The sequence below is a fragment of the Nelumbo lutea genome, chromosome 5 (genome assembly GCF_056320005.1).
Source record: "Nelumbo lutea isolate HS-2025 chromosome 5, American lotus-T2T, whole genome shotgun sequence".
Lineage (NCBI taxonomy): Eukaryota > Viridiplantae > Streptophyta > Magnoliopsida > Proteales > Nelumbonaceae > Nelumbo > Nelumbo lutea.
In genome coordinates this window covers 9,718,296-9,742,533 of record NC_142688.1, presented here as the reverse complement: position 1 = coordinate 9,742,533, position 24,238 = coordinate 9,718,296, and the positions used below count along the sequence as shown (strand labels likewise).

Genomic DNA, 24,238 nt, shown 5'->3' with positions numbered 1-24,238 from the left:
CAGGCTACCTGACATGACTTCTAATTTGAAAAGTCCTAGTATTCCTCTATGCCAAATGCCCAAAAAATTATGTAGTAAATATTCCTACATTATCCTCTCAAGAGCACTATGGGCACCAGGCTTCAATACAAGGTACTACGTATCCTGAGAAAAATAACACTGAAAAACCACATAATGAGTAACAAGCATGAGGAGAGATAAACCTATTATCCCTTTTCCTTTCAAGTAGCTCGTGAGTGTTAATTTTCTTTTAAGCTGCCTCTTCAAAGGAAGTTCAAAGTTCAAACCTTAGGAAGAGTTCAGATCTTCTGTGGGGAAATGCTTCTATTAGAATTATTCCAGCTTAACATCCTGCCAAAAAGAGGAGCAAATGACCCCTCTAGTCCCTCATGATAGTTATTATCCTCTTCACTTAGTGTAAATTAACTATCTAAGAACATATTTGCCAGTTTTATTTTTGCTTTTTATTTTATTTTATTTTCCCATATTTTTGCAATGCAGATACTTTCAAAGTTTCAATTGTAGATCCATAGTTAGCATTAATACATGATCCAGACCTTTTACAGGTTGACAAATATTTGAGGTTTCAAATCATTGAGAGAATATTCTGTAATGGAACAAGAAGACTAAATGAAGAAGCAAGTTTGCTTCTGGTTTTGAAATGCAGAACAATGTCACCATATTCTATGAATCATTTACTAGAAGAAGATCCTATTTTCATTTATAAACAATTATAGTATATTAATGAAGTAATAATGAATGGGTTTTGATCAATAAATTTGAATATCGCAAAGTTCTAAACCATTAAATAAACATAGGACTTGCAAAAATAATCCTAAGACATGGTCATGATTTATTTCTGGATTGAGTACAACTTAGAAAAGTGGTTGGTATGGCTATACATTCTAGATGAAAATTCCACTGAAGAAGTTCATGTATTTATCATCAAGGTTGTCCATAGGTTTTATATTGTAGTTCTCAGCTTTCATATCTAACAAGTTTTAACCCAGTCAATATATAAGAAGGGAAGTTCAGTCATTTGATCATCCTGGATGGGAAAAGGAAAACAAGAGCTACACAAAATGGGGGTAGCCCTCCCCCAGGCATCAAGAAAACAAAAATACACAAAGCTGAAATCTTCAAACAAGTCACTTATTTCAACCCCTACCATGGCCTAAATGAGCGATATAGTCCACTAATTGATTTGCTTCCCTAAAATCATGGACATATCGAACTTCCAAAATTCCATCACTAATAACACCAAGGCAATCAAAGATTGACATTTCAATATTCCAAGGAGGGTAGCATTGACATTGAAGACAATCAATAACTAATTTAGAATCTCCCTAAATAATTATCTTCTTGAAAGTTGAAACCGAGATCTCTTGCTAAGTTGATGGATTCCTTTTCTGCCATGGCTTCAGCTACATTCATTGATGGTAGTAAGACCTAGAGGTCTTGCTTTTCGAAACAAGACCTTACCAATTGTGTTCCCTTCCAACACAGGAAATTGCTGTGTTTCCATTATTTAACCTTGAAGCATTGAGATTTGCCTTTATTACTTCTGCTGGGGGTCTTTTCCAAGAGACCCACACTTGATTTCCTTTACTTTTGGAAATTGAATTAATCTGATCTTCATAGATAAATTACTTAATCATGTAACATGCACGGCCAATGATCTTAGCAGGATTTGTCTTAGTATTTTGAGAAATTTGTTCATTTCACGATTTCCATAAGGCCCATAAAATGAACGAGACTTTCCCTCAATAGAATGGAATGATGTCATTGTTGTAATTATTTTGTTTATCAAGCCACCACTGCTTTATGGAATTATCATTTCCATTCGGGCTCCGGCACTGGGCTTCAGTAGTATTGCAGACTTTCCTGGCCAGGGGACAATTTAAAGAAGGTATGATTCTGGCTTTCTACTTGCCCTTCACAGCTTTGGCATTCGGGGTTAGTGTAGTGTGGAGGCCCTAGTTAGAAAGAAAAGATCTTGTTGGTAATTTTTCATTAATAAGAAGCCAAAGGAATGTTCTCATTTTTTTTCTTTTTTTATTATTTTGGGAGGGGTATTCATTTTCCAAATTTTCTTAATGCCTCTTCAAGCTATGCCATTTTAATGCATCAGGTTTGCAGCAATCCAACAGGCTGTCTTAACCATGAACATACCTCTGGTATCTCCATACCACAGTCGGTTGTAGGCTCTCTAGGGATTGGAAGCTAATAACCTTGGTTTAGGTACTGAAGATGGACTTTTGAAGATGAGAAAAGTTCTGGTCTAGTAAACTATGATCTACTCCACGACTCTAAAGAGGGCTAATTTGCCACCATCACCAGGCAGTACAATTACTTCAAATGTTAATTTATAGTTTTTTAAGCATTGATATTGCAAGTATGTCAAGAAAATTTAACATATTTGTAAGGGGAAAAAATGAAGGGCCAATTGCTCGGTGCAATTTTAAAATCTTAGGATGGCAAGTGTGAGGGCGTAAGTTTTAGTCTGACAGCACCCACTTTGTGTAAAAATGCTGGAGGTTAGGTTCATATCTTTGTCTACCCCTCCCAAAACCTGGATGACCAGGGCCAGCATTGATTGGGTAATGACCTTAAGTAGAAATAAAACTAAAACTATTAAGTCAGAATGTGCCAAGATGATGAAGTAGAAAACCCACCTGCATCTCTTGAGATGGTTTTAACTTGATTGAGCTTATCCTCAGGCTTCAAGCCACTGTAGACTTCATTGATGCCCACAGAATTTGCAACTCTCCATGCAATTGATTCATGATCACCAGTTAACATCATTATACGAAGCTTTGCCTGATCTTTTAATGCAGCTATGACATCTGCAACACCTGATCTAGGCTTATCCACAAAATGAAACAATGTTACCTGCAAAAATCAATTTATTGCTTCAGAATTTGCATCACCAGAAAATAGTATGAATGCAATAGCAAACAGAATACAAGGTTTTCTATGCAATTTTGAGATTGTAGCCACAACTGACAAAAACTTCAGGAAAAAAATCTTAGTACATATGTATTATCCATATCTGATCACTGTCTTACCAATGCAATGCACACTACTAAAATAGTGGTTTGTTGAAACAATCACCGCATAAATAAGTGCATCAGATCACTTTGAGATCAAGTAATTGAGAAATTTGGAAAGGATGTAAAAATATGCTCTTTCTTTTGGTAATAGAATAAATGCAATCAGATTCCCTGTGTCAAGCCATCCAATTTAAAATTATACCTCATTGAGCTTAAACAATTTCAGATGTATCTGTTGTTTTCATTGGTAATTTCAAAAGTATCTTTCTACAAAAGAGAAAACAAATAGGCACAAATTGCACATAAGGAGTAGAAGAACCAAAAAGATAGAAAAAGAAAATAAAAGAAAGAGAAAATTGAAAAAAGTGCAAGAAATCTTCAAATCTAAGAAGAATGGAGTAAACCTTGAATTAGGAAGGATAGAGAAGAATAAAACCTAATTAAATAGGTTTAGTTAATTACCATAGAAGATTGTTTTTTTTATAACATGGTAGCAGTTAAACAACATAGGCAAGGTTAAGGTTAAAAAACCAAAAACCAACCTTTATAGTTGAGTTAGAATGGAGATAAGGCGACGGGTAGGGGTAGGGAATAGGGCTAGGTTTTCAAATAGGTGATTATGGGTCAGTGCCATATGCAATGGACTATAGTGTCATTGAGTATAGGGAACAATGATTAGGGTTTTGAGTAGCAAATAGAAAGTGCTTGCAGCACATATTTCAAAGTAGCAGTGTAAAGAATAGAAAGTGTGACGAAATTTATGCTTCATAGATTTAAGATTGTTTGGTACCTATTTTCACAAAATTATTGCGAGGATAACATTGACATTTTTGATGTATTAGTTGAAATCAGTGAGAAGATGTCTGGTTTTCTTGTACCAAGGTTGGATGGAGATTTTACAAACAACATATTGCAGAGCCTTCATAAGATACTTCGAACAAAACAAAATTCATGTACTATTTCCCATATAGGAAGCTACATTTCCGAAGCACATGCAATAATATACAGGGAGTATAAGAAATAGTCCAACTATTCCTCCATTGCAAGACTACTCTGCAGTTTTGAGCCATAAAGTTATGTTTGTTTTGATAGAAAATAAGAGGGAATCAAAAAGTTGAGGGAAAGTTTTTATAGAGTTTTATGAAACTTCTTAAGAGTTTTTGCTCAACTTTCTGTTTCTCTCATTTTCTATAAAAGCAAGCACAGCCTAAAAGTTTGTTGAATTTTTCCCAACAAAGGAAGTGAATGTGGTGTAAACATGTAAATTGAACTGTGATTCTTTGGTTTAACAGCTTAATTGCTTCATAGAGTACTCTGCTGTATCATATACAAGGAGACAATGACATATTCCACCTTGCAAAGAAAGGAAAGTTCACATTTTCAACAATAAACCTAGTCTTAGCAATAAACATACACATAATAAACCTAGCCTTTAAGCATAAACAAAAAACAAGTAAGTTAAATCAACAATGATTCAATTATCTGCATTTTCATTCAAACAAAGATGTTTATCTATAACCAAGGTAAATAAGAGTCATAATAAGACAAACAACTTACCTTTTTATTGACAGATAGAGCAGCTTGAACAAATTCACTTCCATAAGCAGATGAGTTCACAGCTTCCTTTATCTTTCTTGACTCATCCTCAGACTTACAAAGTGACATAATGTACTCCAAAGAACCAAGTGAAGCCTTCAAGGGCTTACTACCAACTATTCCTGACTATAACAAAATAAAAACAGAAGTAGATTTGTGTTACCACAACTATAGACTTAAGAAGCTAAAGCATGATTTAAAGAACTCCTTCCTACAATTAGAAAATGAAAGCAGATTAGTTTTTAAGCAGGCATGGCATCATGTGGAAGCCTATTTTCAAGAATTGATACCTAATTCTGATGTTCTGATACTTGTGCAAAATCAAACTAATGTTAAAGACAAATCTAAAAACATATTCTTTTTATGACAAGCGTGCATATGAGTGTTTATTCACATGTATTCATTTTTTTAAAGTTTTATACTTTATAATGACAGGTTACAGTTTTCTGTACATAGTGCCATCAATCCATCATTAGAAAATTGATATGCAGATAAATACAACTTGGATACAATCCATTGCGGAGAAATCTAGAGACAACCATTATATTTGACTACGAAAGCTTTCTGCACTTGATAGTCCTTGTCAGGTGGGTTCCAAGGATTGCCAATTGCTTGGATCTTCTTCCTTTTGAATGACAAGTGACCAAGTTTGTGGAGAAGCCAAGAAGAGATAACTGATATATGGCATGCTCTCCAAGAAGCTCCAAATAAGAGGAAAAAGTGGTTCCATGCCTAGGTGGCAAACTGACAAGTCACTAAAAGATGGTTTGCACTTTCCCGCTCTTGAGGCATAGAATGCACACACTTAAGACAGAGACATTTTATGTAACCTTGTTTGCAGCATTTGTAATGTTTCCAATGACCAGCTTCTTTTCGGTATCTTTATGTATTTTTGTTGTTTTGGAGCAGCTACAGTAGTCCGAACCAGTGAAGAAGGAAGAAGAAGATGAGGAAGAAGACAAGAGAAAGAGAGAACAGGAGGGTTTAGTCGAACTGATTAGTCTTCCCATTCAGTCGACCCCCTTGTGTTTATTAGGTTCTAATTACACTTACAAAGACTAAACTGCCCTCACTTAAGTGTGGGGCAGAGTACTCTAATAAAACAGCCACATAAGCAAAGTACTTAACTGACATAAGATTACTAAATTACCCTTATTCGGCTCACTCTAACACTCCCCCTCAAGCTGGAGAATATATGTCATATAATCCCAGCTTGTTACATAGATGATTCACTTTCCCTGAGTTTAGAGCTTTTGTAAACAAATCTGCCCATTGATCATTCGAGCCCACATGTTCTGTGTTTATCTCTCCAGCAAGGACCTTCTCCCTCACAAAGTGGCAATCAACCTCTATGTGCTTTGTTCTCTCATGAAATACAGGATTGGATGAGATATGGAGTGCAGCTTGGTTGTCACAATACAGTCTCATAGGTTTATCCATGTGAAACCCAATTTCTTGTAGAAGATTCCTCAACCACACTAACTCACAAGTAGTATGTGCCATGGCCCTATACTCAGCTTCAGCACTATTTCTGGCCACAACCGTCTGCTTTTTACTCTTCCACGTCACAAGATTTCCTCCAAGAAATGTGCAATAGCCCGTAGTAGATCTTCTATCATTCACTGAGCCTGCCCAGTCTGCATCTGTATACCCCACTACTTCAAGTTTTCCTCCTGGTTTATACAATAGTCCACGGCCTGGAGCTCCTTTCAGATACCTCACAATTCTAAGAATTGCATCCCAGTGAGGTATACGAGGATCCTGCATGAATCGGCTCACCACACTGACTTCAAAGGATATGTCGGGTCTCGTGATAGTTAGATAGTTCAGCTTCCCCACTAGTCGTCTATACCTTCCAGGATCTTCAAATATTTCTCCTGTATCACTGCTCAACTTAACATTTGGTTCCATAGGGGTCTCAGCCGGTTTTGCACCTAACAGTCCTGTTTCTTCCAATAGATCAAGAACATATTTTCTTTGGCACAGATTTACACCTTGTTTTGACCTGGCAACCTCTATTCCCAAGAAATATTTCAATGTTCCAAGATCTTTTGTTTGGAAATGGTTTTGCAAAAATACCTTTAATTTGCCAATCCCCAATTTATCACTGCCAGTAATGACAATATCATCCACATAGACCACTAATAGAATCTTCCCAGCTTCTAAGTCATAGCTGAACACTGAGTGATCTACCTAGCACTGCTTCATTCCAAAACTCTTCACCACTTCACTGAACTTCCCAAACCAAGCACGCGGCGATTGTTTCAACCCATAAATTGCCTTTTTCAATCTGCATACCTTACCATCCTCCCCCTGAGCAACAAACCCAGGTGGTTGCTCCATATATACCTCCTCCACAAGATCACCATGGAGAAAGGCATTCTTGATATCAAGCTGAAACAGAGGCCAATCATACATAACTGCCAGGGAAATTAGTACACGAACAGAACCAATCTTAGCCACCGGAGAGAATGTCTCCATGTAGTCTACTCCATACAGCTGGGAGTAACCTTTAGCAAAAAGTCTGGCCTTCAGACGCTCTACACTACCATCTGGCAAGTATTTCACAGTATACACCCATTTACATCCCACAGCATGCTTACCAGGTGGGAGAGTAGTAAGTTCCCACGTTTGAGTATGTTGAAGAGCAGAAAGTTCCTCCTCCATTGCCTGCCGCCAATCAGGTGAACTGAGAGCTTCTTGGACATTGTTAGGTATGGAAATAGAGGATAAAAGGGAAACAAACTGGCGATGTGATGTAGAAAGACGAGATAATGAAACGAAATTGGAAATGGGATGGAGGGTAGAACTGCGTTTACCTTTCCGTAAGGCAATGGGTAGATCAAGGTTTGAGGGTTCAACAATAGGAGCCATGAGAGGATCCGCAGATGAGGTAGAAGCTGGAGGAGGGGCCGGTGCCGTTCGACGTGTATACACTTGCCGGATTGGTGGACGTTCGGTGGTGATCTGCATGGGATGAGGTGATGAGTCTACTCCAACAACAACATCTGGAACTGGATCACTGACAGGGAGAGGAAGAGGAAGTGCGGGTGGAGACGAGGGTGCTTCAGGACTTGAGAAGAAGGGGACTGACTCAAAAAATGTGACATCAGGACAGACATAGTACTTCCGGGTAATGGGATTATAACACTTGTACCCTTTCTGAGTCCGTGAGTAGCCAAGGAAGACACATTTAATTGAGCGTGTATCTAGCTTGTCTATTCCAGGACTCAGATTGTGGACAAAGCACACACAACCAAAGACACGAGGAATTAATGGGAATGGAGATAAAGTGGGAAACAAGATAGAGAAGGGGGACCGACCATGAAGAATGAAGGAGGGCATCTGATTAATGAGAAAACATGCAGTGAGTACAGCATCACTCCAAAAACGTTTAGGAACATTCATGTGGTGAAGAATAGACCGAGCAGTTTCAAGAAGCTGACGGTTCTTCCGTTCAGCTACCCCATTTTGTTGAGGGGTGTATGCACATGATGTCTGATGAATAATGCCATGTTGTTCTAAATACTGTTGAAATGAAGTAAGAAAGTATTCACGACCATTATCTGAACGGAGAATTTTGATTGGAACACCAAATTGTGTGCGTATTTCAGCATGGAATTTTTGAAAAATAGAAAACAATTCACTTATTTCTTTCATTAAGTAAATCCATGTCATTCTTGAACAATCATCAATAAAGGAGACAAAATACTTGTACCCATTATAAGACTCTATTTTGATTGGACCCCAAACATCTGAATGAACCAAAGAAAAAGGACTCAACATACGACTCTCAACTCTTGGACTGAAGGACACACGACGATGTTTCCCAAACTGACATGACTCACATTGCAAAACTGACAAATGACTCAATGACGGGACCAAAATCTTGAGAGCTTTGAGAGATGGATGTCCCAGTCGGCAATGCCATTGTAGAGGAGTAAGCGAAGTCTGAAGAGCAATTGAAGATCCACCACCGTCAAGATAGTACAGTCCACCAGCTTCATGCCCCCCACCAATCTTCTTCCCCGTCTTGAGATCCTGAAAAACACAGGTGGAAGGAAAGAAGGTAACGGAACAGTTAAGAGCTTTGGTTATTTTACTAACAGACATAAGATTGAATGGAAACTTAGGGACATATAAAACAGATGATAAGGGCACAGGAGCCATGTCAATATTACCAACACCACATATGGGAGATGAGGACCCATTGGCAAGTGTAACAGTTTGTGATGTGGAGGTTTCAGAGAGAGAAGAGAACACACCTGGAGTCCCGGTCATATGATCTGAGGCTCCAGAGTCAATAATCCAGGGAGAGGTTTTAGATGACATGCAAGCAATACCTGATTGGGCAAGTGTGGCAGTGGTATGCTGTGAAGCAGTTTGAAGGAACCGTTCATACTCATCACGCGGTACGCTCACCATTTCCCTCCCAGAGGTAGATGTAGATGTGGGATGAGTTCGATCTGCCGGTTTACTGTCACTGATATCAACCTCACCCGCTACAGCATGATTAGCCCATTTAGAGGGAGGGCCATGTAGATCATAACAGAAATTCACTGTGTGTCCCTCTCTACCACAATGAGTGCATTTCCTTGTAGAGTTATTCTTCCCTCTGCCACGACCTCCCCCTGAGTCACGACCACCCCGACTAATCATGGAACTGCCACGGCCTCCTCGGGGAGCATGACCTCCCCCTCTTGTACTATATCCAACCCCTCGAGCTGTCACAAGTGCTGATCTATCAGACTGTGTGGAGTTCTCTGTCTGTCCCAAAGAGATTCTACGAAGCCTTGAGAATACTTCCTCAAGTGTAGGAAGAGTAGAGCCCCCCAATATTTGGGCTCTAACTGGTTCATATTCCGACTTCAGCCCCACCAAAAATCTTGTAACATCTAGTTGCTCCCTTTGCTGTTGCTGAACTTTAATATCTGGAGTAAGGGGGTGATAGACATTGAGTTCATTCCTTATATTCTTCATGTTGGCATAGTACTCTTCTAGTGTTTTGGTTCCTTGTTGTAAATCAAAATACTCCTGATAAAGCTGATACACTCTTGTTGTGTTATCTTGTCTAGAATATAGCTTCTTAGCATGCTCCCATATATCCTTAGCCGTATCAAGAAACATGAAGTTGGCATTAATTTTAGGTTTCATACTATTCCACAGCCAAGTCATGATTTGAGCATCTTCTTGCTCCCAATCATCAAACCCTGGAGAGTCCTCCGATGGCTTTTCATCTCTTACATGCTTTACTTTCTTCTTTGCCTTGAGAAACACTTCCACTGATTTGGCCCATGGAACATAGTTCTCCCCATTCAGCTTAATTGAGGTCATTTGTATCCCTAGGTAGTCGAAGGAAATTACCACATTAGGTTTCTGATCATTGTAGCCATCTCCTATTGCTGCCATTGTACTCTTTCACAGTTGCCTCTAACCTTACTTCTCAGCTACAAGCTGATTAATGTTGTTCACAGTTTGATACTTCAGCACCTATTGCAGCCCCTAAACACAACAGTGGGAGCACACACTTGTTCTTCTTTACACTACTGCTGACTTCACACACCTACGACCCACATAAGCATCACAAGCACCACAACACAACAGTAGGCCCTCTTACAACCACTCAATAATAAAAAAAATTGCGCATCACAAGCACCACAACACAGTCAAACTGCTACACCCAGTTCAGATTTGTTTAACACACTTAAGAGGGCATTACACGACCACAAGGAGCTTGGCAAGGTCACTGCATTCCACCTTACACCACTCGGCCACCTACAGCAGCCCTAACACCACTCAACAACTCACAGCAGCCCTACACCATTCGGCTACTGCACACACAGCCCTTTTAGGGCAACAATGAACCTAGTTCTCTAGGTTCTAATCAGTACTAACTGATTCTTGAAGGGTTCCTACCCAGAAATACCAGCAACACAAGAGGACTAAATAACCAACCTTCCTTTGAGAGTATCAGCCAACCATTCACTGCTGAAATCACCTTCCTTGATGAAGAAAACTGTGCGCAGCAGAGAGCAACGAACTGTGATATCTCAGACCTAGGGCGAACCAGCTCTCTCCATTAACCAACTAGAAACGAAGAGGAGGGTGTCACGAACACAGCTGAGATGCTTTGCAAGCGGAAGCAGGTCAGAAACCTTGCTCTGATACCATGTTTTGGAGCAGCTACAGTAGTCCGAACCAGTGAAGAAGGAAGAAGAAGATGAGGAAGAAGACAAGAGAAAGAGAGAACAGGAGGGTTTAGTCGAACTGATTAGTCTTCCCATTCAGTCGACCCCCTTGTGTTTATTAGGTTCTAATTACACTTACAAAGACTAAACTGCCCTCACTTAAGTGTGGGGCAGAGTACTCTAATAAAACAGCCACATAAGCAAAGTACTTAACTGACATAAGATTACTAAATTACCCTTATTCGGCTCACTCTAACATTTGTATTTGTAGAAAATATCATATTCTAGGTGTTAACCTGTGAGAGAGAAGCCAGCAAGAGAGAGCAAAGCAACTCCAAATCTGTTAGGGTTGATCTGAATGGTCAATCCAACCCAGAAAAGATAAATTTATGCTCAGTTTGGAAGGAGTACAAATACAAATTTGTAGAGTGCAAAACCTTGTATTTTGTATGTATTTGCACAGTACATATTTGTATTTGCACTCCTTCCAAACTGAGCCTTATATTAAAAGGTAAATGGACAAGATTGTCCTTACAAAAGAAATAAGGAGACAAAGTTGTACAGCAAAGTACACTAATACACACGCCTAATAATATATAACAAAGAGAGTAAAAGTACAAAACTACCCTCCATCTTCTCTACACTCCCCCTCAAACTGATGTTAGGTAATAAGCATCAGTTTGTCCATAAGAAAATTATGTTGGGCCTTAGTCATAACTTTGGTGAAGAGATCTGCAAGCTGCAAGCCCGAGGAGACATGTGGGAGAGAGATGTGGCCCACAAGAAGGTGGTCCCAAATGAAGTGAATCCACCTCAATGTGTTTAGTACACTTAAGGAAAACCGGGTCGGATGCAATCTTGAAAGCACTCGTATTATCAACAAACAAAGGGATGGAGGATGAATGATCAATGTCCATATCACGAAGTAGAGTCTTGAGCCAAACTATTTCATACAAAAGACATCGCTCTATACTCCGCTTCCGTAGATGACTTGGAAACCATTTGTTGTTTCTTGCATTTCCAAGAAATCAGAGAATCCCCAAGGAAAATACACCAGCCAATAATAGAACGACGAGTGTCAGGGCAATATACCCAATCAGCATCAACATAAGCTTGAGGCTGAGTAGAGGACAAGAAAAATAAACCATGAGACATTGTTCCCTTGACATAACGGATGATCCAAAGAATTGCTGAAAAGTGGGGCTGGTGTGGAGCAGAGACAAATTGGCTAACTAGCTGAACTACATAGGAAATATCCGTTCTAGTCATAGTTAGGTAGATAAGGCTACCTACAAGTTGCCGGTATAACGTAGCATCTAGAAGGAGCTCATCCTCATCCTTAATCAACTTACGATTGAGCTCTAGAGGTGTATCGACTTGTTTAGAATCAATTAGGTGGGCCATTGCAACTAAATTAGAGGCATATTTATGTTGGTTGACAAAATATTCCTAAGGACATCACTAAATTTCAAGGCCTAGAAAATAGGTGACCAAGCCAAGATCTTTCATTTTGAAAGAGTTGTTGAGAAGGGGTTTCAAGTTATTAATACCCTCCACATCATCTATTGTGATAAGAATATCATCAACATATACCAGGAGGGGAGTCAATCTTGGTGCTCACTTGAGGGTAAAAAGAGAGTAATCTGATGCACTTTACTGAAAACCAGCCTCTAACAAAACTGTACGCAAGTGGTCAAACCAAGCTCATGGAGTTTGTTTAAGACCATACAAAGATTTCTTCAGCTTCCACACCAGGAGGAGGCTTCATATAAACTGTCTCTTGTAAATGCCCATGCAGAAAGGCATTCTTGACATCCATTTGATGAACTGTCCATTGTCTAAGAGCAGTAACAGCCAAAAGTAAGCAAACAATATCATTTTAGCAACTGGAGAAAAAGCTTCACCATAGTCAATCCCATATTCTTGCTCGTAGCCTTGAGCAACCAAGAGGGCTTTATACCTATTATCTAGAGTACCATCTAATTTGAGTTTAGAAGAAAAACAGTCCCAAAAGAATGAGAGAACTGATTAAAAGATCTGAAAACAAAGTAGATATCAGCAGCAAGAAGAAGAAGAGTTTGGCTGTGAGAGGGTTAGGAGAAGAGTTGTTTGAACAGCTCCCCCTTCCCTAATCTTTTCATTAAGAAATAATTACAAGTAGGCCCTTAATTGGGCGGCCAACTAATTAACAACAAAAAAAGGTTTAACAGGCCCATTAGTAAAGGCCCACTAACAAAAAAGAAAAGAAACATAAAGAAATAAAAAACAGTTGTGGGCTATGGGCCATTCGGCCCATCCTCTCTACACTCCCCCACAAGCTGAGCATAGATGTCCATCATGCCCAACTTGCTTGTGTCATGTTATAGCTTGGCCTTGGAGATTCTCTTGATAAGAATGTTAGCTAATTGTTCTTCAGATGTAATGAATGGTAGACAAACTTCTCCAGAAGCCAATCTTTCTTTGATGAAATGCCTGTCAACTTCTATATGTTTAGTTCTATTATGTAGCACTAGATTGTGGGCAATGTTAATGGCGGCCTGGTTATCACAATATAGCATCAGTGGATTATCATACTCAACACCTAGTTCCTCCATCAGGGATTGGAGCCAAAGCAACTCAGAAACTCCATGAGCCATAGCCCTATACTCGACCTCAGTTGAAGGTCTAGCAACAACAGATTGCTTTTTTGCTTCTCCAAGAAACAATATTACCTGCCACCATACTACAATATCCCAAAGTTGACCTCCTATCATTAATGTTGCCTGCCTAGTCAGCATCTGTATAAGCCTCCAGTTTCATATGACCATGCTTAGTAAAAAGAATCCCCTTCCCAGGAGTACTCTTCAAGTAGCATAAAATCCGCTCTGTTGCTGCCATATGAGTATCTCTAGGAGCATGCATGAACTGGCTAATGCAGCTAACAACATATGCAATGTCAAGGCGAGTCATATAAAGATATAGTAGTTTCCCTAGTAACCTTTGAAACACTCCCTTATCCTTCAACAGTTCTACATCAGTGGTAAAAAGTGTGACCCATATTAATAGGAGTAGCCACTTGTCTTGCACCCATTTTGCCTGTTTCAATGAGCAAGTCTAGCACATACTTGTATTGAGAGATAAAGATTCCATCCTTAGACCAAGCCACTTCAATACCAAGGAGATACGTCAACTCCCCCAGGTCTTTGATCTCAAACTCTATATAAAGGAAGGATTTAAGATCATCAATCCCTGTCACATCAGTGCCAGTCACTACAATATCATCAACATAGACTATAAGATATAGCACCAATGAACCTCTCCTCTTCACAAAGAGGGTATGATCAGACTGAGTTTGTCTGTACCCAAAGTTAACAAGAGCAACTCTAAACCTTTCAAACTAGGCTCTAGGTGACTGTTTGAGCCCATAGAGAGACTTCTTCAGCTCACACACTTTTCTCTCCATGTCTATGTCATGCATCCTTAGTGGAAGGGACATATAAACCTCCTTATGTAATTCTCCATTCAAGAATGCATTTTTCACATCCAGCTGATAAAGGGGCTAGTTTGAATGAGCTGCCAAAGATAGCAAGACCCTCACGGATGTCATCTTCGCAACAGGAGCAAAAGTCTTCAGATAGTCAATCCCATAAGTTTGTGTATAGCCTTTTGCAACCGATCGAGCTTTGTACCTCTCAATAGATCAGACACCAAGTACCAACCTTTATGAAACCTTATCCGCCAGTTGCATCTCACTCGAAACTCGAGAGAAATAGGAAGAATGCAAACACTCCATGTAGGCTTCATAGAACTACACAAGGCTTGGTTCGATCTTCAAGATAAAGAAAGGGAACCTCTTCAATTGAGCGCCAAGGTGAAGCTCCCTGTGGGACCTGCAATCAAAATTCTCTAGTTAATTAGGGTTTTGGGCAAAATCTCCAAGGACTATCAAAACAATGAACAAGACATCTTCCTTTTCTCCAAAAGACCACTACCAATTGGGCTGAATACCTTCTTCAATCACTCATTCGATTCATCTCTTCATACACACTGTGTATGGGAAAAAAAAGGGAAAAAAAATGGGAAGAAAGAGGCTTGCTCTAATACCAAGAAGAAAAACAACCCCAAAAGAATGAAAGGACTGATTAAAAGATGTGAAAACAAAGTAGATATCAGCAGCAAGAAGAAGAAGAAGAAGAAGAAGAAGAAGAGTTGGGCTGTGAGAGGGTTAGGAGAAGAGTTATTCAAATAGCTCCCCCTTCCCTAATCTTTTCATTAAGAAATAATTATAAATTATCTGAAATTACAAGTAGGCCCTTAATTGGCAAGCCAACTAATTAAATAAGAACAAAAAGGGTTTAACAGGCCCATTAGTAAAGGCCCACTAACAAAAAAGAACAGAAACATAAAGAAATAAAAAACAATTGTGGGCTATGGGCCATTTGGCCCATCCTCTCTACAAGTTTCACTAAATAAACCCAACGACTACCGATGATGGAGGCATTTGGTGGAGGAGAAACAAGTTCCCAACTATCATTCTCTAATAAGGCCTGAACCACTAAGTCCATGGAATCTTTCCGATGCTTAACCGCTATAGCCTGGTGATATGACTTAGGAATGTCTTTAGAGGACAGAACAACAGAAAATGAGTTATGACTAGATAAGAAACCATAGCAGTTAGGTGAGCAAGAAATACGCGAAGATCAACGTAAAGGAACAAGTGAAGGCAAATTAACAGAATGAAAAGAGGGGCTTACAGTAGTGATGGGTGGAGAAGGATGATCAATCACTGGTGCTAGAGGTGGAGGAGGTATAGGCATTGAGTGAACTAGATGTTTCCTGAAATAAACCTGAAATTGTCGAGGACTGAGAGGAAGATCACCTGCAGAACCAAAATGATGTAGGCAATTTACTAATGTGCTCAAAGAAGGAAAGATTCTCAAGAAGAATGACATTATAGGATATGCGTAGTCGACGGACCTTGGGATCATAACAAAGAAACCCCTTGTGTTCCATACTATATCCTATGAATGCATGCATAGCTGATTGAGCAGTTAGCTTTATGTGTTCATGGGGAGGGAGATGGACAAAGCAGACACAACCAAAGACACGAAGCATGGACAAATTCAATGAACGATGAAACAAAGATTGAAAGGGAGATGAGTTTCCAAGAATAGAGGTAGGAAGAATATTAATAAGGTATATAGCAGTGCGGGCCGCCTCCGCCCATAAGGTAATGGGAACATGAGAGTCTTGTAATAGAGATCTCACCATACTAGCAATGTGATGGTTCTTGCACTCAGATACCCCATTTTGTTGAGGTGTACCTAGACCAAAACCTTTAGGACTGAATGCCATGTTGCTTGAGATAGGTTTGGAACTCGCCATCCTCACCATCAAAATACTCTCCCTCTGAATCAGACCTCAAGATGCTTATAGCACTTTTAAATCAGGTCATAATCATGGCATGAAAATTCTTAAATATAGGAAAAACTTCTGATTTCTTGCGAAGAAAATAAACCCACGTGTATCTAGTGCAATCATCAATAGATAACACAAAATTTTTATAACCCAAGCATGAAATAACAGGAGATGACCAAACATCACTATGAATGAGGTAAAAAGGTGTAGAGCATCTTTAGTAGAAGATGGAAAAGGCAAAATATGACTTTTACTATGGCAGCAAGTTAAGCAAGATTTATCAACATTTTTAAATGAAAAAAACAATCATAGGAAAAAAACTAGAAGAAAACAAATAGTCTAAGTCTTTAGAATGAGTGTGGCCCAAGAGTCTATGCCATAAGTGCCACTCATTATTACAAGAAGTATAGGAGAAACTAGAAGTAGTACACGGCAAACAAGAAACTGATGAAGCTCTCTTATTCTCAATTACGGGGCAAACAGCCTCCCAAGCCTATGCCCCTTCCCTTTCAGCTCTCCAATGTGTTGGTCTTGGATAAAACAACCATCACGAGAAAACAGGACATTATTGATGTCATCAACAAGTTGTCCAATAGAAATAAGACTAGTAGTCAACTCAGGCACAAAAAAGGTTTTGGGGAGACGCAAGGGAGTAGACTAAGGGTGGACAGAAACAAATCATCACAACCACATATAGGAAGAGAATCAACGTTAGCAGTAACAATGTGACTAGCAGAAGTGTAAAGTTTAGAAGACTAACTAAAGGAAGCCCCAGTCATATGATTTGAGACCCTAGAGTCAATAATCCACATATGTGAGGAGAAGAACACAAGTAAGCAGACTTACCAGCCAGCCCAATAGTAGAAAAAGCAGAGGAAATACCTGAAGATATAAGCTCACGGATCATATCTTTAGTCAAAGTGCCTTGTGAATAGAAGTAAATCAGTCCTCTAAAACTGATATAAACTTGATTAAAAATAGAGAAGAAAGTGGAAGAAACGTAGAAGACAACAGAACAAAAGAAGAAGATGGAGAAAAGAAGAGGAAGACGAAGAAGAGTTCGATAATCTCCTCCCTCACTAATCCTTTTGTTTACCTTCATTTTCTAAGTTAATTACAAGTATGCCCTTAAGCGGGCAGCCAGCTAAGCAAGAACTTAAAATAAACTTATAAAAAGAAGTAATAGGCCCATTAACAAACAAAATAAATAGCACACTACATAAATAAAAGAATAGATACTAGGGCCCATTCGGCCCAGTCTCTCTACATGAATTAGTTTTGTCAGATGGTGGGGAGGGAGAAGTATCAGTTGGTTCAACTGAAGCTTGATAAGATGTTGTCCTTTCTTGGGAGGCCTAGTTGGGCATTCCACAATAACATGTCCCTGTTGTTTATAGTAGGTGCAAAAATTTTTCTTCTTGTAGTAAGATGCCACATACCCAAATTCCTTGTACTCATAGCACTACATCTTCGAAAAATCCTTCTCCCCTTTTGTTTGGTAGCTACAAAAACAGCATCTATTCCATGTTCTTTCTTCTAATCAAGAGAGGACAGAGTAAGGAGTCGAGTTTCCTCTCTTAATAACTCTCTAAGAATCATGTCAAGATTGGGTGCAGGCTCTCTACTGAGTATATTTGATCGCGCCGTTTCATAATCTGGTCTAAGGCGCATAAAAAAATGCATAATTTTCCTCTTGTCAAAGTGTTTCTTCATAGATTTCACATACCAAGCTGTAGATAGATCTCCAAAGTGAACCAACTCATATTCAGTCCAAAGGTTCATGAAACCAGCATAATACTCTTGAATTTGTTTCTCCCCTTGAGCATACAAAAATATATCTACCTCAATTTGATATTGCCTAGACATGTTTGATTGTTGATATACCTTTTCAAGATATTCAAACATGTCATGGGTAGATTTGAGTCCCCTCATTGGGATACTAACAGCCATTGTGACAGATCCAAGGATCCAAGACATAGCCTATGCATTCTCGGTTTTCTATTGTTTCAGTCCTTTGACATCACTGGCATCAAGCATGGCTATAGAACCATCAATATAGCCCCACAATCCTTTCACTTTAACAAAATATTGGAAGTGAAACTTCCAAAGTGCATAGTTGGTTCCATCAAATTTTACTGAAATGATTTCACTCTTTTCAAGTCCCATAGTGAACAAAACATAGAAGAAACGGCTGATTGTATAAACACAGGAACCAATCTGGAAGAGTTTAAAAGAGAAGAAATAAAGCCTCTTACAGTTGAAGGAAGATGTCCACAACACAGCAAGACTGAGATCTGAAATAGCAGTCTAGAAAAGGAAAGAAAAGTTGCTGCTGCCCAGAAGAGATGGAGAGATCTCCTTCAACCCTTGTCCAAAGCTGATGGGACTTTCTGAATATGAAGAACAGGACCAGGCGACACTTCCTCCGAAGTTTTATCATGAACTTAAGTATTTCAAGAGAAATCTAATGCTGGTTGCGCAGAACAGAGAAAACTGGTTCTTGGATTGAACAAAACAGTCCAGAACCAATCGCAAGGGGAAAGAAAACCCAAGCAATCTGAAAATGTTGAAGATGAATCAGAGCATAACCCGCTCTGATACCATGTTAACCTGTGAGAGAGAAGCCAGCAAGAGAGAGCAAAACAACTCCAAAGCTGTAAGGGCTGTTCTGAATGGTCGATCCAACCCAGAAAAGATAAATTTATATTAAAAGGTAAGTGGACAAGATTGTCCTTACAAAAGAAATAAAGAGACAAAGTTGTACAAGGCAGTACACTAATACACATGCCTAATAATAGAAGACAAAGAGAGTAAAAGTACAAAACTACCCTCCATCTTATCTACACTAGGAACCCTAGAAGTGATTTGGTTCCTAGATTTTCTTCCATTCCTCTCTTTTCTCTGATATTCTCTTATAAGTTTTCTGAGTTTAGCCATCAACAACAATCCAAGACATGGGAAAAAGCCATCAAATGATCAAAATCCATCATTCAACATCAAATAAAGGGCTAATTGCTCTTGGGAAAGTCTTCTCTCATTGTCCTTTAATTCTCAACTTACACATACTTTCTCTAGATAAAGAAACTTCTGTCTCTAAATTATCACATCAATACAGTTTTCAAAATTTTCCACCAAAAGCCTTAGTTTTCTAAAGTTCTAATTTTAGGAATTCTCATTCTTTTCTCCAAACTATCTTAGAACTCCTCCAATATCAGATACCTTCTTTAGTCATGGCACTTATCAAACTCGAACCAGGGCAAGGAAATCAGTCCACTGGTACCCGAGTACAATAGGATAAATAATTAATCATCCCTCCTGAAGAATCAATCAAAAGTCATTTAGTAACTCTTGTATGAGGAAGAATCAATCATGAGCAAGATCCAGTATGGCTATCAAAAAAAAAAGGTCAAGATCCAGTACTGAAACTGGGGCTAAAGAACCAACTGATGGTGGCTCAGTTGGTGGGATCTCCAACTGTTTATAGCAGAGACTTGGGATCAAATCTCTCTGCCACCAGGGTCTGGGATGTTAAGGGTATGGGGATGGGCTACCCCCGTTGTGTAACCTCAAGAACACACAAGTACCAAAAATAAAAAACTGGGGCTGAGGCTACCATGTGCCAGCCTCTGGAAAAATCAAGTGAAATGCCCTGAAATTCCGCCCTAGTTAAAATCCAATGAGCAACCTTGATAGTCATTGACAGTCACCAAGTCAATAGCAACTTCGGGAATGGTAGTATTCCTCCCACTTCAGATGCTCCACAAATAGAAGAACATGTACAACACTATGTGACCTCTACTCTCATAGCCACCTGGGGATGGGAGAACAGTATCAAACGGTCTAAGGAAATGTTACTGACACTTATTGATCTTCCAGAACATATTTCTAGCAATGAATAAAAGACCGATATAATGCTACTAGGGTGAAGGCATAGGGTACATTACCTCAATGCCGGTCAACGTCGCAAAAAGGCCTCTACCCGGTAAACTCTCAAAACTTTCAACTGAAACAGAAGGAAGGTCTTTGCCTATACTGTGGTCTACAACAGCTCTGCAATAAACATAAAAGTAAAGTCTACTTTAGAAGTGAAAACAAAGTTTAATATTATGATGTTTGGCATCATGTATGTAAGCAAACAGACAAATATATCAAAAAAAAGAGCAAGGAAAAGAGCACTCATTATTCTAGAACATTTACAAATATTGGAAGGCTTATATGATAATTTACTGGTTGAGATTTATCTATACAAAAAGAGAGCTACTAAGAAATTCCATAATAGGATAAGCTCCAAGTAATACTTTTTACCAAAATACGAAATAAAAGAGACACAAGAAATCTTTTTTTTACCACTGACAAGAGGGATCTTTACTAGAAGACGCAGTTACAAGGTATGTCGAGAAAAGAAAATATATAAATAAATACAGACACATGTCAAGACCAACATCAACCTTGTACCAAAGATGCCTCCTTCAGCTAGGTCTCCTTTGCCACCAAACAAGGGCTTGCACCTAAACAAGCCAAAAAAGAAGACCCAACAATCACAAATGCCTCCAAAAACCAAGATTATCATCCTTGTTTATTCATCATTATGAAACCCTTCCATCTCAAAGTCTCATAGCCCCTCTCTTTTATTTTGTTTTGTTTTTTTTTTTTCATTAAGGCAAGGTATTGTATTAAAAAACAAAAAAGATTTACATCCCCAAATTCAAAGAAGTTGTGCCACCATCACCTCCGACTCTCCGACCATACAAAAGGTAAAGTTTAGAAATTACAAAAAAGTGCATCAGTATTCAAAAAAAAGAGTTGTTATAGACTGAGAAGCATCCGTGCACTGCTACCCAAGAATGAATTCTGCCCCATAAGTCCTCAACAACTTCCTCTTCTATCTTTCCAATATCTTCAAAAATTCTGGCATTTCTTTCCAACCACACCGTCTAAAAAATTGCCATAGTAAATATTCCCCGCACCACTTTTCCTTTTCTGTTCAGACCTTTTAACTGCCAACTTGACAAAAACTCCATCAAGGACTTCAGGAAACACAAATATAGCCCAAAATGTCTAACACTTCTGTCCACAGATTTCTAAGAAATGCGCAATGCAAAAACAAGTGATCAACAGTTTCTACATCCCCATTACAAAAAATACAATTAGTATCACCAATCAAGCAACCCCTCTTTAATCAAGTTGTCCCTGCTTAAACACCTGTTAAGAGAAGCAGTCCAAACAAAGGAAGCAACCATGGTAGGTGCAGCTCTACACAATATACTTGCCCATGGGAAATTCCATTCCCCCTCTCCACCAGTTTTCTGTAAAAGGATTTAACAGAAAACATACCATCTCATAGGTGCCTCTCCATCAATGTGTTCTTAAGCTAATGCTTATCATATTGAGTTACCACACTCTTCAGTCCACTACTCCACCTTCAAACTTCAGCTATTTCCTTACCATCTCACTACTACAAAAAAGAAATAGAAAAAGAACAAATACACCAAGTTCTATTATTCTGTTTGACTATCTTGCTAATGATTGCCTCATCCACTACCTTCTTCTCCAGGTATATTTTTCCATCTAGAGTTCTCTTCACCTGTTCCAACCAATCCATCTTTCAAACATGAAAATCTTTTGACACGTGAACAAGATGGAACTTGCTTGACTCTCTTACTTTCTTCAATGTCTTTGGAACAACATCGTCCCTTTCCTTGGTCTCAGACTTCCTTCATCAACCTAAATCAACTCCAAGCCTTCCAACTAGGACTTCAAATCTTAAACACTCTTCTCGAATATCTGGCCCACCACTCTCTTAACTTCCACCCACTTCCTCAAATTGACTACTTGATTCCAACCTCTTTTTTTATCAATAACCACATTTCATTAATTAATCACAAAAATAATTACAAGGAGGAAGATAAACTTTCTTATCTTCCAACTGGAGCTTGAACTCCCAAGAACAGAAAAAGGAAAAAATTACACTTGTGCCCAAAACATTAACTCCCTCTCAAATCCTTGCTTAGCTAACCCATCAGCAAAAGAGTTAGCTGATCTTTTCACCTAGCTGATCTTAATTTCCATCTCTTGAACCAGCCACCTAAATCTCCTCCTCTCATTATTGTACATCCATAACCTGCTATTTTCTTTATTCAGCCACCCTACCACCACCTCCTAGTCCCCTTAAATGATGAGTTTTCTTATATTCATCTCCTTAGCTCTTTGGACTCCTTCCAGAACTGCAAAGATATCAGCCCTAAGAGAGTCACCCACTCCAATTGGGCCTGAAAACATGGCTGAAACAAACCTACTCTCATCCCTAAACACACCTCCAATGCCCGATTGTCCAGGATTCCCCCAACTACCCATCAAAGTTTAGTTTTAAAAAACCGGCCGGTGGGGGGGTCCAAGACACGCTCAATACTGTTTTTGGCTGGGTTCAATTAGCAATCTCACCCCATTTCCTCAATAAATCATCCACTGTAAAGTCTGTAAACACCTATGAAGATTTCAACCACTGTACTACCCTTATATGGATCAATTCTCTCAATTCTTCGATGTCTCTCTCTACTTCAGAGAAGATCTTGGAATTTCTTTCCTCCTACAAAGCCCAACATACTGCAGCCCTCAAGCATATCCACATGGTCCTTCCCTTTTTCATACGACACCTAAAGAAGGAAGGGGAAAAAAGGCTTTGCAAATTTGGAGGATTCCATCTACCCCTAAAGAGGGATAATTCCCAAACTCAAATGGACTTAGCAAACTGGCAAGTCACCAATAGATGAAAACCAGTCTCCCCATCCACTTTACAAAGAACACACCAATTAGGGGATAAACATGTCTTGGGTCTCTTCTTTTAGAGCATATCACCAGTATTGATTCTTTCCAAAAAAACTTCCTAGCAAAAACTACCAACTCTAGGGGGAATTGGTCTGCACCAAACCTCATTAACCGGGAAGGGAGGGGGAACAGGACTAGGGGGCTGACTTAGTACTTTGAAAAAAGAGGCACAAGAAAATGAGCCAGTGGGGGTGGGGGTCCATATTCTAGAATCCAGCTTAGTAGGGTCCAAGAAAACATTATCAAAGATACCAAGGAGGCTCAAGATACTATCCAAGTCTGTGTCTCTCACAGCCCTTCTCAAACCCAAATTCCACCCAAACCCAGAAGATGAAAATGAAGGGGTAATGAAAGAAGAAACTGATTCATTCTTTAATTCAGAAAGGGCATACAAAGAAGGAAACAAATCCTTAAGAGGGGCATTCCACACCCAGATTTGTTCCCATAATTTTATGGAGTTACCTGAGTTCAAATCATACCTGATGAGAGGGAAGAAAGTTGGAAGCAAATCGTGAATGGATTTCCAAGGTGACGCACTTGTGGTCTTAGCTCGGATCCTAGCATCCCATCCATTTTGCTCCAGCCATGTATGCTTACCACTACTTTAGCCCATAGTCTCTCCTTTTCTATTGGGAGTCTCCACAGCCATTTCCCCAAAAGAGCCAAATTCCTTTTCCTGATGTTCCCAAGCCCCAAGCCACCTAGATTTTTACTTCGGGTCACCACCTCCCAACTCACCCTATGGTCCCTTTTATCCTCCCCCGGCTCCCATAGGAACTCTCTCATCATCTTCTCCAATTTGTTGGATACCTTTGCTGGGATTTTGAACACTAAAAGGAAATAAATGGGTAAGTTAGCTAAAGTAGCCTTAATTAGTAATCCTCCCTCCAAGGGAAAGGTAATTCTTCTTCCAAGAGGCAAGTCTCTTTTCAAATCTTTTTTTGATCAGTGTCACTTTTCAAATCTTTCTACCGCCGAATTCCAGAAACTCTCTTTCTTTGGGTTATCACCCAAGGGCATCCCTACGTAATTCAATGGTCATCCTGAAACTTCACAACCCAGCAATTCTGCGCTTTCCTTGATCTCACACTCCTCCAAATTCACACCCACTACACAACTTTTCTCAAAATTCACCTTTAGGTTGGACATTTGTTCAAAAAGTTGTATCACCAACTTCAT

General features: G+C 39.3%; 1 protein-coding gene across 2 annotated transcripts in view; it reads right to left on the bottom strand.

Annotated features, from left to right (window-relative positions):
• Positions 1-24,238, bottom strand: part of HMA1 (heavy metal atpase 1) — a 101,498-nt gene that overhangs the window by 5,911 nt on the left and 71,349 nt on the right. The window contains exons 8-10 of one of the 2 annotated variants that reach the window (XM_088943810.1): positions 20,179-20,284; positions 4,611-4,775; positions 2,676-2,892 (exon numbers count right to left, since the gene is read on the bottom strand). In XM_088943810.1, coding sequence (XP_088799936.1) covers positions 2,676-2,892; positions 4,611-4,775; positions 20,179-20,284 — 488 coding nt within the window. The remainder of the gene's footprint in view (positions 1-2,675; positions 2,893-4,610; positions 4,776-20,178; positions 20,285-24,238) is intronic. The other variant, XM_088943811.1, reaches the window with a different exon arrangement.